The sequence below is a fragment of the Melanotaenia boesemani genome, chromosome 21 (genome assembly GCF_017639745.1).
Source record: "Melanotaenia boesemani isolate fMelBoe1 chromosome 21, fMelBoe1.pri, whole genome shotgun sequence".
Lineage (NCBI taxonomy): Eukaryota > Metazoa > Chordata > Actinopteri > Atheriniformes > Melanotaeniidae > Melanotaenia > Melanotaenia boesemani.
Window position 1 is genome coordinate 16,252,961 of NC_055702.1, and position 14,868 is coordinate 16,267,828.

At 36.8% G+C, this 14,868-nt stretch overlaps 2 protein-coding genes across 3 annotated transcripts; both read right to left on the bottom strand.

Moving 5' to 3' along the window:
- Window positions 1-571: 571 nt before the first annotated feature.
- ca15b (carbonic anhydrase XVb) lies at window positions 572-3,360 on the bottom strand. The gene is made up of 9 exons (XM_041974571.1): window positions 3,308-3,360; window positions 3,063-3,132; window positions 2,908-2,934; window positions 2,632-2,802; window positions 2,287-2,435; window positions 2,109-2,204; window positions 1,897-1,975; window positions 1,644-1,807; window positions 572-1,556 (listed from the first exon to the last, which is right to left on the bottom strand). The coding sequence occupies exons 2-9, from the start codon at window positions 3,130-3,132 to the stop codon at window positions 1,350-1,352; spliced, it is 963 nt and encodes a 320-aa protein (XP_041830505.1). The 5' UTR covers window positions 3,308-3,360; the 3' UTR covers window positions 572-1,349.
- A 2,435-nt stretch (window positions 3,361-5,795) lies between these two features.
- Window positions 5,796-14,459, bottom strand: LOC121632817 (putative carbonic anhydrase 3). Of its 2 annotated transcripts, XM_041974574.1 has the most exons (9): window positions 14,323-14,459; window positions 11,897-11,926; window positions 11,617-11,793; window positions 11,220-11,374; window positions 10,952-11,041; window positions 10,417-10,458; window positions 10,222-10,303; window positions 9,962-10,125; window positions 5,796-7,309 (listed from the first exon to the last, which is right to left on the bottom strand). In XM_041974574.1, exons 1-9 carry the CDS (start codon window positions 14,327-14,329, stop codon window positions 7,145-7,147), a joined length of 912 nt encoding a protein of 303 aa, XP_041830508.1. In that variant the 5' UTR covers window positions 14,330-14,459; the 3' UTR covers window positions 5,796-7,144. The 2 variants fall into 2 exon arrangements, with proteins under 2 accessions (XP_041830508.1, XP_041830509.1); XM_041974575.1 differs by lacking the exon at window positions 10,952-11,041.
- Between the last annotated feature and the right edge of the window lie 409 nt (window positions 14,460-14,868).

The following is a 14,868-nucleotide window of genomic DNA, read 5'->3' on the forward strand; positions in this document are numbered from 1 at the left end:
AGTGAGTTCACCGATGGAAAAGTTGATCACCTCTACAGATTAAACTGACTTATGATGGTCCCTTCAATGCTTTTTTTCAATAAAAATTTTCCTCAGCTTCAATTTTCTGTGTTTTAATGTTCTGTCAGGTTTACTTCAAAAGGCTTATTTTGTTGTGTTTAATTTTTGTCTCATTATTCCAATAATACATTGAGTCAACTATTATTCAACACTTTGTGTCCCACAGTTGTTATTCAACAAAGTCAGTTTATTTTATTCTGTTGCTTTAATAAGCTTTGAATGGCACAGACCACTTGATAAGGTTAAACTCACTGTGAGGAACAAACAGATCCTCTCTTCCTGCTTTAAGAAAGCAGACCTGCAGGAAAATGTGGACTAATGAAACAAAGTTTTTAAGTAGCATAATGGTTTTGTGAACACGAGCGCTCCAAAGATCAAATCCTTCCATTAGCATTACAATGTGATTAAAGTTGAAGCTGTCACATTTTTTTTCTTCCACATCATTATGTAATGCCTTGAAACCCGCAGTATTATTTTACCAACATATAATAAAACCAAGAGTGTGAAAATGTGATGGATAATTTTTTTAATGAGTAGAGTCACAGTTTTTACGATGTACAAGTTATGCATCATAATGCCAAAGACACAAAGGCAGCTGTACATCATAAATAATATATAAGTTAATATTGGGTCTTGTTCAAGTGCATAATATTGGCAGGTACATTTGCTCAAATGAGGGTAATAAAAAAAAGAATCATAATGATAATGACATTAAACTTAAAACTCAGGATGCAGTATAGAAACACAAAAAGAGAAATTACCAGCAGCTGTTGCACAACACCAACTCTTTAATTAACAGACACAGGGCACCGTCAAGGTAATAACATTAACATACTTAAAGAATAATCAGACTGTTAGATATCCAAACTAAACTACATATACCCGGTAAACTTAGTGCATCCTTCCTTGGGTACCTGGGCATGACTTTGGCCGCTAAAAACAGACAAATTGTGCGTGTTTGGTCTTAAAAATGGGATTTTTCTGTGCAATATTTTTTTTAAATATTCCATTTTGAAAACCATCTACCATCTTGCAATGGATAAGAAAAGTTACAGCTAGTCCCAACCCCAAAAAGTCAGCAGGTACCGCAACACAAAAAAAGAGGTAGCCATCAAAAGATGTATGTATATATATTTCATTTTTATATAGATATATAGAGCTACACTGGAAATAAAAAGTCTTGCTATGGCTTGGTTTAATCAACACATGCTGGAAGGCACTAACAAAGCACTTGGTGCACATTTTAACATTAAAAGGGGAGCATGTCCCTGACCTGCGTCACAGCAACATCACCTGATCAGAAAGCCTACGATGCTGAGGACCATCAGACCCACAGAGTAGCGCACTGATGCAGCAGAGCTGCTGCTGCTGCTGCTGCTGCTATTGCTTCTTGGCTGTGTGGAGACTGGCTGTGCTGGTTGGACGTTTCTGTAGACGTTAACCATCAAAGCTGAAGTGTTGTCTGAGATGCGCACCGTAGTGCTAAAGAGGTCAATCTAGAAAGACAATAGAGACAGTTAGCTGCATGAAAAGACTTGAATGACTTGATTTGTATTTTATGTACAATATACAAAATAGCTCACCACATCGCTGCTGACCATGATTGGATCCTTGAACACAGTCCAAACCACAGCCTCATTACATAATGGGGTCGTCAATGAGCCATGGTAGCGGTAATACTTGGTGCGATCCACTCCGCTCAGGAGATTGTCCAGAGAAATCCCAGGTGCTATATTTTCTGACTGGCCTGAGGACAAAAAATGACCAGTGAAGAGACTAAGTTACATTTAACAGGAAATAACTAAATAAATAAATAAATAAGAGGAGAAATCTTACCGTTCTTTATAATTCTAGACAGATAGGACGTCAAATTACTCCAGCTGGCAGGCTGCCCAGTTTTATTGCCTGGCCTTACCTGGGAGAAAAAATGTGTGAAAAACATTTCTCCGATAGAAAAACTGCAGCTACTATACATCAATGTACAATGACAGCTGCACCTAAACTATTGCATATCAACACTGTAAAAAGCTACATGTGTCTTTTCTCACATCAATGAAGAAACCAAGAGCAGCAAGTCCTGTGGGGTCGGCAACAGCTAGAGTCGTGTTCCTGTTCAGGGATGACTTGCTGTTTACTATGTGTAACTGGAAGAAACAAGGAAAGTCATATGTTTTTATATGAACACACCGAAGAGAACGTAAACTGGCAAACAAAACCTGTATTTACCTCCATGGGGTAACGCTTGCCATCCACAGTATGTTCAGAGCCTGGGATAGAGGAACCATTACCCCAGTGCAAGTGTAACTGCAGGCTGTCGTAGGTTTCAGACAAACCTCCCCCTGAAATCTTAACACCAGGCCCGAGGGTCACCTGGACTAATGGAGTAAAAAAAAAAGAGAGTTAAATACTCATTACCTGGAAGCTGAATGTAAATTCACCAAAAAAGAACACAAAAACATCCCATGTATGTTTCCAAGAAGGGAAATTTAGGCAAATTAAGCAAATGATGCATAAACTGTATGAAAATTATTTAAAAAAAAAAAAAAAAAAACGAAGCTTCTCATTCCACACCTGTCGCCCCTGTGTTTTTGATCGTCTGCAGAGCGGAGGTGTTGTCGTAGTTCTCAAAGGTGAACGCAGTCAGGTTGGAGTTGGTCGTGGCAGATGCTGAGACGATGTTAATGGGCGACTGGCGCGTGCCATTGCAATACTGTGCAGCAATAGTTGACCAGGTGGTTTCATCTAAAAAAAAGAGAAGAGACTTAAGTTACTTGAAGGTTGGAGACGCTATAAATACGTCAGGATGACAGAAATGTGGTAATTTAGAAATACTAGTAATTAACTCACTGCAAGTTGGGTCATGGTAACACCAGGCTGGAGAGGAAAAAGAAAAATTAGTGTTCCACTTAAACTGTTAGATGCAATTTGTCTCATCAAAGTTACTTTGAATTAAAATGTCCCGAGGAGAGAAAAAAGATTAAATGACAAATATATCCACATACCGACTGCGTCTGAGGCGCAGAAAGCGCTGGGTACAAGGATGGACACAGCAACTACAACAAACCACGTCATCTTAAAAGAAAAGAAAGAAAAAGCGGGAAAAAAGTATTAATATCCTGACACATCACCAGCAGGCTGAACAAATAAATAAGTTATTCTGAGGAATCTAAAAATATAATTTGGTCCTAATGGGAGGAAAAACACTGAAAGGCAGAAGTTTGGAGGATAAAAAATAACAAGTGCCTACCTTTTACGTACAGGTGTCAATTATCTGTTAAATAATAGCTGAGAAACCTCATCCTCCCTCTTTTATAGAAGTCAGCCCATCAGCCCATCCTCTACGAATTTTCTTGGGGGTTGGCTTTATATTATTGGGAGTAAGAACATTTACATAAAAGTAAAATGTCCCCAGGCTCTGATACTGAGTGACTCAGTTGAAGTAAAAATAATGCAGCATCGCCAACAAGGGAAGAGTTCTGTGAAGGAACTTCAGTCAAAACAAGTGTAACATGAAAGTCTTTTTATTAAGTTGTTATATATATATATATATATATATATATATATATATATATATATATATATATATATATATATATATATATAGGCTATATTTATATATATATATTAAGTATTGTGATGGATGTTCTGCCGGTTTGGCATTCATTGTCACAATAGTATGCCTTGGTTAATGCGCATGCGTAGAACAGAAAAATGCAAATCGCCCATTAATTCAGCATCACTGAGAACTCAGAAGTTGCGTAAGAAGGCACAAGCAACAAATTTCTTAAGTGCGTCTCTTCTATGACTAAAGCTAGAGGGGAAACCCCAGGTGAAATATAAAACTATACTTGAAATATTTTTTTTTCTATCAATTATTTTGCAAGTGAGATTAATGTCGTTTAAACACCTACTGTAGCATCGACTTATTATCTTCCAGTGCCATCTCCCAAACTGCGTGAGATTGAACGTGTAGACTAATTATTGACATTACTAGGCTACTGCTGAATAAAATATTTCTTTTCTATTTATAAGTTCTTTATAACCTGTCTATAGAAAACAGCATAGCTATAGTAGTATAAACCGCCACATAAGGCTATACTCTGACAATCTATGTGATGAACAACATGTTTGTCCAGACTATTAACATTTCAAACAAGTGGAACTCAGTTCAGAACGAACATCCAAAGTAAACATGCTTATTTGACGTTAACTCCAGCTCTGCTTTTTTTCTACGTGTTTATAAAGTTGACTATGAATGGTCTCACTGTACAGGACTAGAGTCTTTGTTTAAACAAAATTATGCCAGTTCATTAAAGGCACACCAATCACCAGTGTGCTTAGTATTTTAGTTGGGTGCACGATTTATGTGCAAATGCATTAGCAAACGTAAATCTGCTCCAATAAATCAAGATATATATATTTTTTTCTTTTCATGGCATTTGACTTGCAGCCTAAAGTTGCATGGAGACAAATATTTGACAGCCCTTATAATATTATTAGTATATAATAAAGGGTTGTAATAAAAGGTATAATTAGACAGTAGACTTTTGACTGATGATTCTTGATGAGGTAAACCTTTATTCAACAATATTTCAGTGTGATAACAGTTTTCAATTAAATAAACCATATCAAGGAAGTCTTGCATTTCCTTCTATACCTTCATGTTCAACGAATGTGAAGCTGTCTTTTCATTAAACTTTATGACATTGAGCATTTATTCTATAAATAAGAAGGTTGTTCATCTTATTGACAAGTTTATTTTGTTTTTGCCTTTCTGTGACTATTGTCTTCTACTTGTTGCTTGAGCAGGTTTTTTGACACCTAAATACTTAAAGGGTTAGGAGACATGGTAAAACTCAAAGTAGACCATCTTACAATGTGGGTCTACCAATACCTTATAAATATCAGTTTTCTGGCCGATCAGGGTGACAACTGCTGTTCTGTCTGCAGACGACACAAACGTAGTGCAGACACAAACTCCTAATGACAGTTACTGAATGCACAGCTCATGTCGTTGTGTCCAAATGTTTTTTTCTCTTCTGTGGTCATTTGTAAGAGTAAAATGTTGAATTACTACTTTCTAAAGGGAAACTGCATTGTAAAAGTTCAATAATGATCAATCATCTATACAAAATGAACTAATAAACAGAAAGAGCTAGGTCAAACAACCACTTGTGGAAGGCAGTTGCAGCAGAGCTGAAGAAGCCTGTGATGAAAACATTTTGCCGTTTGATCACTATGGCATGGTGAAGTGGTTTGTGCTGTTCATTTCAATTATTTTACAATTTACCACAAGACCAGGCTTCTTAATTTACAATATGATCTCCCAGAAATATGTGGGATCAATGCCATGTGGATGAGATCTTCCAAAATCTTTCAAAATGAACCCACCTACCCAACACACTCTCTGTTCACCGCCTTCCCCTCTGGGAGGCTCAGAGCCATTAAAACCCAAACCAACAGGTTTGAACACAGCTTATAGCCCATGGCTGTGAAAAGACTGCCTGAGGAAACATGAGCTGGATTTTTGTGATAACTGCTCTTTAACACTCTTTTATAGTTTTGTACCTTTTCATCTTGTTCCTTATATTATTTCAACTTAATTTATGTATATACACACTTATGATATAGCTGCTGCAGGAGAATGCTGCTAATTGACGTTTCACTGTAGCCCACTTTACAATTTCATCATAGAAGCTTCTCTTCTACATATAATGAAATGTACTAAGTTACTGCTCCATTACAAGCACTGGCCGGTAAGCATGGGAGATCTCATAACTTTTCTTACTCAAGGTTCTGAAAGGGTTTTGTAACGAGGCACCCTGTCAAGGAAAACATGCATTTCCAAAGCACACTTTAACGAAGTATTTGGCTATATATAAACTGGGAAGTCCTTCTTACAGTACATGAATAGAGAAACATGAAAAAAAAGGTTGTATAGCTGCTAATAAAACAAGAGCCTTAGGAATGTCTCTGGAACATCATCCTTGACAGATAATTATAAATAGTTTCTTTCATCTGAGAAACATTGCAAAGCTGAACCCTTTTGCCGTCAAAGGCCAAACTTCAGACGATGACTCAAGCTTCTCATTTAATTGATAGGAACAGGTTTTTTACTTGTTTGAATAAGAAAGAGCTCGGCCATCTTCAGGCTGTAAAAAAATGTTAGTAGTAACTTCATGTACGCACTTCAGGACCACTTTAGGCCTTACAGGCTGTGTAAGAATGGTGGTGTGGAAGCAGGGTGCAAATGCAGAGTGAAGAGTATTGCTGCTTTTGTTGTTATTATAGGCTTTTGGAATTCAGTAAAGAACATTAATTGTTCAGAGGACAGAAAAAATCTATTTAATATGCATATGTTTGTATTTGCCCTGCGATAGATTGGCAACTTGTCCAGGGTGTACCTTGAATATTTGTATTTATTATGTATTTATTTGTACACATAAAAAAATACCCACACAAAATCAGCACAACAGACCAATTCTTTACCCTGAAGTCATGTCGTTGAGGGAAGGCAGCTTGGTCCCTCTTATAATAGTTGAGTCTCTAAAATATTGTCAGTATTCTACTTTACTTTTGCCATGCATTTCTATATTTCATGACCTGTGCAAACAAAACATGCAACAAACTGTACATCTAGTGCTCATTGTAATAAAAAGTAGCCTTGAAATCACACTCACAATCCCCGGTTTCATGACATTTTACACAGTATGTAAAGGATAACACATGACCTCGTAATTTAACAAAAGACTATTGTAGAGAGGGGAAAAAACTACAGTACAGCACCTGGGTCCCATTCTGTTTGATTTCTCACTGGTACTGTTCTTACTCTCAGAAGTAAGTCGCTTTGAAGAAAAGCATCTGCTAAATGACTGTAGCATAGAATAGATTTCAATAGAATCCAATACAATAGAATAACACCCCAAAGCATGATTGCTGATATTCTTGTCTATTAAGTGTTTGCAGAATCAAAGTGGTGATAGTCTTTTTATAAACAAGGTCAGTGTCACTGTCCAAGCATTTTGCAAGTATATAAAGATGGATGAATAGTGCAAAATTAACAATAGATCTTCACAGGCCCAGATCACCTGAAAAGGACACAAAGGCAGGAGAGCAGCATATAGAGGAGGATGGGTCCTGGAAAACTGGATGCAGATGAAGCCTTTGTGGTGTGAAGTTTTCTGGCGTGCAGAGACTGGGCTGACCAATATACGTTGTGATATTCTGCATGTTTTGGGAACATCATCATCTGCAAGAATTAAAGAAAATGTTATTTTATAACAGTATCATAAGAGTCTTTATTTTATTTGCTGATTCTTTGTTTTTATCCAGCACCTGTACTTTTTATCCAGTTCAATGAGGTGAATAAAAAGTGTTCTTTTTTTTGACAAACATTACAGGCCACACTGCAGTCTACTGTATGCCAGAGGCTTTGCCACCTCCCTGCACTTGCACTTGGAGCATATGACTTGCTCATTGTTGGCTGGCCAACAGGCAAGTATTTGCCTTCAAGACACACCTTGAAAATGCTGAGTCACTGTGACACGACTGCAGTGAGATGGAATCACTGTATTAAATGATTAATGCATTGAAAAAGAGCTTCATCTGCTGGCTGTCTGTATGTGACTCGTTTTATGGGAAGTGTGAACAAGGTTTCAATACTCCATCATCTCATGCAGTTATATTAAAATTGATGGCATCAGCAGAGACTATTGGAAGAGTTAGGTCTGACAGTAGCAAGTCTGAATGAGGACACGCTTACTAGCCACCTAGCATAACTCGGCCATTAAGATATGCAGTGCTGTCATATGAAGACTTGAACAGACTGGACAACATAACCTTCACCTGCGTTTGAAGTGTGAAGATATGACTCAGTGATGTTTCTATCGGAGCTTAAAGACTTTTAACACTACAAGAAAATGAGGTGGACTTTTATAACAAAGTAAAAGATCTTTTTGCGGTGCAAGAAGTTAATATAAGATGAAGGTAAAACCACAAATAGATGTCAATTTTCTTAAAAAACATTATGGGACTAAATAAAAAAATAAAAAACCTTAAAAATCAAGTATTTGAAAAGAAAATTTTCACCTAAGTGAATTATTCTACTTTTTCCTGTTATCCTCTTGAGAAGTAACCCGTATTAGAATTAAAGAATTCACCAGAATTTCAAGTTTGAAGAACCAACTAAAAATTGAATTTGTGTTTATGAAGAACATATGAAGAGTTCACAGCTAATTTGGTCTATTCATAGTCTCTTGCTGCTGTAAAAGAAGGAGTCTTTCGCTTTGTGTGTGTGTGTGTGTGTGTGTGTGTGTGTGAGAGAGAGCGAGAGAGAGAGAGAGAGAGAGAGAGAGAGAGAGAGAGAGAGAGAGAGAGAGAATGCTGATGAGTAAATAGATATTGAGTTCTTACAATTGTAAATCTGACTCCTATGGTGTCAGTGCCGCATGAGCCATTACCTCACCGTACGTCACTGCTGTGTGACTGAATTGTTTATAGTCACATGGTTTTTTGTTACCTGGATGTTTACTGATAAGTCTCATGCTGATTATGAATTTTATTACCGACTGCTGCAATTTCAAAGCAGCAAAAATAAAAAGGAACATTTTATGGTTGTTTGAATAAAAGGAAACTGAAAGGTCTAAATATTTTGAGGTTCAGTCCATTGAATTTAAATGGAATAGGTCTCTAAAATGTTGGTCAGTCAAGTTTAGATCTGGATCACGTATATACAGTCTTTGTGTTTGTGTTACAGTGTTCGCCTTGGTTCATATTTGTTTTTGATAGCTGATCAGTTTCATGCCCTTACACTCTGGAGTGTTGTTTTTTTTTTAAGTTTTTTGCAAATCCTTGTTTTCCCTTCACTTCTGAACAATCTCCCTTTTCCTGCTGTTAAAAAGTTCCCCCATTGCATGATAGCTCCACCGCCATGCTTTGCTGAGAGGAATATTTACGATTGATGAGCAGGATTTGGTGTTTGTGAGACTATTTCTTGCTCACACTCCTTTTAAAGCATTTTGGCAAACTCCAAGCAGTCATCTACTACTACTGACATTTTCTAGTAATGTGACCTCTCTGACCAAAGTCTGCAATTACATTCATTTACATCAATGGTTATTTATATAATTTTGCTCCAGGTGACACTTTAGCTTTAGACTGCATTGTACTTTCGTCTTGATTTATTATTCTCCATAGCTGTATTGCTGGAGTCTACATACTAAGTCTACCTTAGCCTTAATTTCCTGACTTCTTTTGGGCAGGGTATTACCAGGTTATTACTTTTGTATTACCATCATGTTACCAGACTATTACCATATTATTATGGTGCTGGAAAGTCCTGTCCTAACTTTCCAACTCAGTAAAACGTGCAAAAAGGAGAGGTTTCTGAATATTTTCTAAATCAGCTGTTTATTGGCTTGTTGAGTTACGTTTGTCTACCACTACTGCTACAGCATTTGATGTCTCTGTAAACTCTTAAAACATATCAAAGAGGAGTAAGAGATTTTGTGTCAGACCCTTTCATTTGCAGTTTTTTAAGCTTCAATCACGCGCTATAATGTTTGCATAACAGTAATGCTAAAACAAGTGTTGCATCAATAAATCTGATATGTTTGTTAGAGTAATCAACACGTCAGACTACTGTAGCAAGTTTCATTGTTCACTAAAAACAAAACAACAACAACGCCAACAACAAACAGGGGAAATGATACAGAACAGTTTGTTGCTGATTGTTTATGCTGCTTTCCAGTTCTGGAAAACCAGTTTGTGTTATTCAAAGTGAAAAATTACATTTGAACTACTATTTTTATTCTGTCTGTTATTAGTGCAAAAGACTGCAGATTAAGGCTACAACATCACCTGTTTAATGTATCTAATAATGGGCATGATGAATGGCACATACCAGGTCATGGTCCACCTTGACAGACTCCTTAAACACCATCCAAACAACAGCTTCATTGCATGAAGGGGTTGTAAGGGAGCCGTTGTAGCGGTAGTATGATTGGCGATTCACGCTCCCCAGCAAGTCATCAATGGAGATCTCATCTGTGACTTCAAATTTAGAGTCTAAAATAAAGCAAAAATGCAAAATATGTATCAATAAATTTGTGTACTTATTCAATATTTTTACACTTTTATAAAAAAAAGACGAAGTTTGCTCACTAATATCTTGGACGGCTGGGAGGTAGGTAGTTAGTTTTTTCCAAGCTTCCATGCCAGATGTTGGACTTGATGAGGGGTGTGCCTATAGAGACAAACATAGCGAATATTTAAAACATTTTATTACGTTGTGATCTGGTAAAATCAGAAAATGTCAAACTCCAATATTCAGGTCACATAGAAAATTGAATTACTTACAGCTTCATTCAAATGTGAGCTGCTTTTGCTTGCATGTGAAACCTGAAATATGGACATTAAAAAATAGATTTCTTGATTTCTTGTTGATATAAAATGCCTTAATTCTCTCTAAAAAATCCATGTAAAATATAAATGAATAACATACATATGTACTTAGATAATTGCAGAGACTCAGTCTAACATGGCATAATACAAACCATTTACTAAAAACATTCTGAAATGTTTTTATCCCATACAAGGACATTCTTCTATGAAAGAATGGTGAAAGAATGGTATGTACAGTATACTGTAGAGGGGAGATTTTCTTTTTCTTTCTTGTGCAGACAATATAATCTTGAATGGATAGGGGAAGGTGGAGATCATGGTATTTTGTCTTGCTTGAGATAAGCTACTGGTATGCTGTCAAAAGAGATGTCATATGACAACGTGAGGAGGTTATGTCATCTTCTGTCGTGTGCTGACTAACTGTATTGAATGACTAAGCTCGTTTGCCAGATAAATTTCCTACTAGTGGTCCATTATGCTTTATTGTTACCTCAATAAAGAATCCCAGCACTGCCAGGCCATTAGGCATCTTTAAGGCCTCATCTAGTGTTAAATTCTTCCTCTTGGTCACAATGTGCATCTAGACACAAGTAGCAGTGAATTATATTAGTCCAAGGCGGTCAGAAAACAAAGCTTTAAATGTAGAAAATGTGTGTGTGTGTGTGTGTGTGTGTGTGTGTGTGTGTGTGTGTGTGTGTGTGTGTGTGTGTGTGTGTGTGTGTGTGTGTGTGTGTGTGTGTGTGTGTGTATGCAACTACCTCCATAGGGTATCTTTTTGAATCCACAGTGTGTTCTGAACCCTCTGAGTCTTGTGATTCGGTGCCCCAGTGAAAGTGGAACTGTAGTGTGGAGTAATCATGTTCCAAACCTCCCCCTGAAACCTCCACCACATCGTCCTTTAATACACACTTTACTGGAAGTTCAGAAAGATGGCATAACAGAAAAAAGGCGACAAAATAATTTATTTATTTTTTTAGATTTCCACTCTTAAGACTCCTTCTGAAAGCTTAAAGGCTAACTGTAATGTGTCAATAGATTTAACTTTAGCTTGATTTTTTTTTCCACTCTGCACATTTAGATTATTATCTAATCTCAACCATAACTACAACAACCACTGTAACAACACTAATGTTGTATAAAAGAAAACATCCAAACCTGTGTGGCCAGTGTTGGTGATGTACTTGATAGCATGCTTGTCGTCAAAGTTTGTAAATTTGAAGGAGTCAAGACTTTCATCCAATTCCACATTTTCTGTGTCAATGTTGATGGGTGACTGGCGTTCACCATCACAGTAAGAGTCAGGAAGAAGATGCCACTGAGACGGACTGAGGTCTGATGTAAGAGAAGTAAAAGGTTCTAAACATTTCTGAAACTCAGTCCCTGCAAAATGATCCTTATGAACATCTCCAACATGTACAGGTTAGAGAATACATACCACAGTGATCATCGTAGCACCATGAATGAGCTAAAGATTAAAAGAACAAGAATGTTAAATTAGCAAACAAAGAGTCAACATATGCGTGATCTTTCAAGATTCTGGATGGACTCATAAGGAACATGACTGCAGTGGTAATACGGACTTTTCATGTTCTTTTTTCCTGAGGCTGAATAATTGTACAACATTAATCTCCAACATCGAAAAGAAAACCAAAATATAAAATATAAATACAGCTAGATAAGAGATTTTATAGCTATAGAAAAGCCTCTGGTTGAACTCTGGTTTTAATATTATCACTTTTCCTTTCAGAATTCATAGTTAAATGGAATTGGCTCCTTTTCTGGAATCACCTTGATGCTTACCTGTCTACATATTTTAAACAGCATTGAGCTCAGGACTTATCCAAATGTTCTGCTGCAACCTTTAGTGAATCTTGATGTCACAGATTGTAGGAACAAAATTAGCAGAATTCCCCCAGAATCCAAGTCTCAACCGCGGACTTGTTTGTCATCGCCATGAAAAATATCCCTTTGAGTTTAGTTCAACAGATACTATGATGCTAAAATTGCAAGTGTTTGGAAATAACTCCAAAAGCTATCTCTCACTTGTATAAATCTCTTTTTTATATCTCCACTAACTCTCCTGAACCTTTTGGCTATGCCGTGCGTGGTTCAGTCCAGTTTTACCATCAAACACCTTATGTTGGCACAGAGAAGCACGTCCAGTCAATTATAATCCCTTTAGTGATTTAAAAAAAAAGTTATGGTACAGCTTTCAGCAATACAGAATTAATGGCGAAAGAGGTTGTCCAGTTATTTTATAAACCTGTCTGTATAATACTGACCCTGTGTTGATCAGACAATCAACTTTTTTTACTTTGATGTGTATGCTGTTCAATCATTTCACCTCAGACAAAGAACAGTTCAAAGACATAATTAAGAGTCTAATTTCACTATGATTTAAATGTTCACAAAAGGTCTATGTAAACTTCTGACAGTAACAGTACAATGCATGATTTCTGAAGTTGCAGGGGGACGCATACACGTGCCGTTCATTAAGTGGTTGTGTAGGTCGGTAGACATTAGAGAGTTTTGTCATTGTGGGAAACATCTTAATCTGCAAACAGAAAAAATTATGTTTCGTTCATTACATCAACCTATGTTAAGCTAAAGCAAACAATTACACAGTAATATGCTCTAGTAGATTAAATAGCCTGTCCCATATGTAAGTATTATCAGACTTCATAGCAGATAGAAGGGTTTGGTATCAACACTCAGGACTGTAATGTAGCACAATAAATGTAATCTGGGGAGAAAACTTTTTTGTGTCCTTTTAAAACTGCAGAGATATTCTTGCTCTTGTAACAGTTTTTATCTGGCAAAATGTGTATGTGTATCAGTTTATGTATCTGTGTGTGATGTTGCAGGAGAAGCAGCTACTGAAGCCCAGGGACTGTTTCCAGCAGAGATGTGATGCAAGCTACAGATTTCTGATCAAGCACTGCACGTCTTTAAACTCAGTGCAACAAGATTTTTACATCAACATTGTTCACCTTGACCAGCAGCATCACAGCCACTTTTTCTGTAACCATGAATATATACACAACTTTTACACTTATACAGTGGTATTTAAAACCTGCAGACAAATTTGGATTTGGGATATTTGGGTAACATTCTGTCCTACCAGTGTTGCATTTTTACAGCAGCACAAAAAACTCTGTTTTAATCTTAAAAATAATGTGTGTGTGTGTATATATATATATATATATATATATATATATATATATATATTTGTCTTTTGCTACATGCCTGAGAATTTTCCCTTAATGATTTTCAGTTTCTCTTTAGGATTTTAATATACGTGCGCATGTTAACTAGCAAGTCATTGCCAAGAGAAGGCACGAGTCATGACACAAGCTAAAACGCACCTTCTTTGTCAAACGCCTGTTGGCTGTCAGGTAGATGAGATGTAGAGAAAGATAATCTTTCTGCAACATTCAAATGGCTCATTTATCTCTTAATTTTTTTGTTTCTTTTTTCAGTTTTTAGCTTGGTCAACATTCCTTGCTGATGTAGTCCACAAAAAATAAAAGAAGCCAACAGTAACTATTAAACCAGCAGGCACCAGTATCTCCTGTTACTTGTCTCTGGTATCTGATGACGCTAACCTGCATACACATCAGCGACTGCGACTGTGTATCAGTTCGTCTGAGATTACACTCGCCACAGGTCATGTAATGGTTCAGCTGATAAAGAACTGATAAAGATGTAGACGACACACTACAACAACACACTTCCTCTCCAGCATTTATTTCTCAGCTGGGTTGGGTTAGTTAAATAACTTGTGATAAAAGGAAGACTATTTTGCTTGGCTGCAGGCCAACATGCGTATTAGCCAAACATGAGTTCTGAATAAAGACTCACCACTCATCACTCTTTACACTGATTGGTTCGTGAAAGACCGTCCACACGACTGCTTCTCTGCATTTTGGAGTTGTCAGGGAACCCATGTATCGATAGAACTTTGTAAGGTTTACATGTCCGATCAGGTCACTGATAGAGAAGTTGTGATTAACTTCAACCTCTTTATCTGTCTCTGTGAAAGGAGGAACATAAAAAAAAAAACTATAATCAAATGACAGTCATGTGGTCTGTAAAAATGGATTTTTGTTTGATGACAAAAGATAAACCTCAGTTATCTATCCTTTTGTCCCTGTTTACTTAATATTGTCAAACTTTTGTGATTTTTACTTGAAAATAGAAAGAAAAGTAGAACAGATACAATAGTAACAGAGAAGAATAGTAGAACAGATTACTGCAGGTTTTCCTAAAAGTGCCACGAAAGCAGCACAGAATTGCATAACCTGCAACACAGTGAGGTTGTATAATCAGCTCTGCTGTTTTTAGAAAACGTTGACTAGACGCGTTTCCACGTCGCCAACTGCGATTGTTTGAATTCTTTGGTTTTGT

Bases quoted from the DNA above. Each gene is read 5' to 3' on its own strand.
- ca15b (XM_041974571.1), bottom strand. From the start codon at position 3,132: ATGACGTGGTTTGTTGTAGTTGCTGTGTCCATCCTTGTACCCAGCGCT. The intron at 2,436-2,631 runs GTGTGGAATGAG...TTACTCCATTAG, and splicing joins CAAAAACACAGGGGCGACAG to TCCAGGTGACCCTCGGGCCT. The intron at 2,205-2,286 runs GTAAATACAGGT...TGTTTCTTCCAG, and splicing joins GCAAGCGTTACCCCATGGAG to TTACACATAGTAAACAGCAA.
- LOC121632817 (XM_041974574.1), bottom strand. The intron at 10,459-10,951 runs GTAACAATAAAG...TCCATATTTCAG, and splicing joins TGCTGGGATTCTTTATTGAG to GTTTCACATGCAAGCAAAAG. The intron at 7,310-9,961 runs GTATGTGCCATT...TAATTCTTGCAG, and splicing joins TCAAGGTGGACCATGACCTG to ATGATGATGTTCCCAAAACA.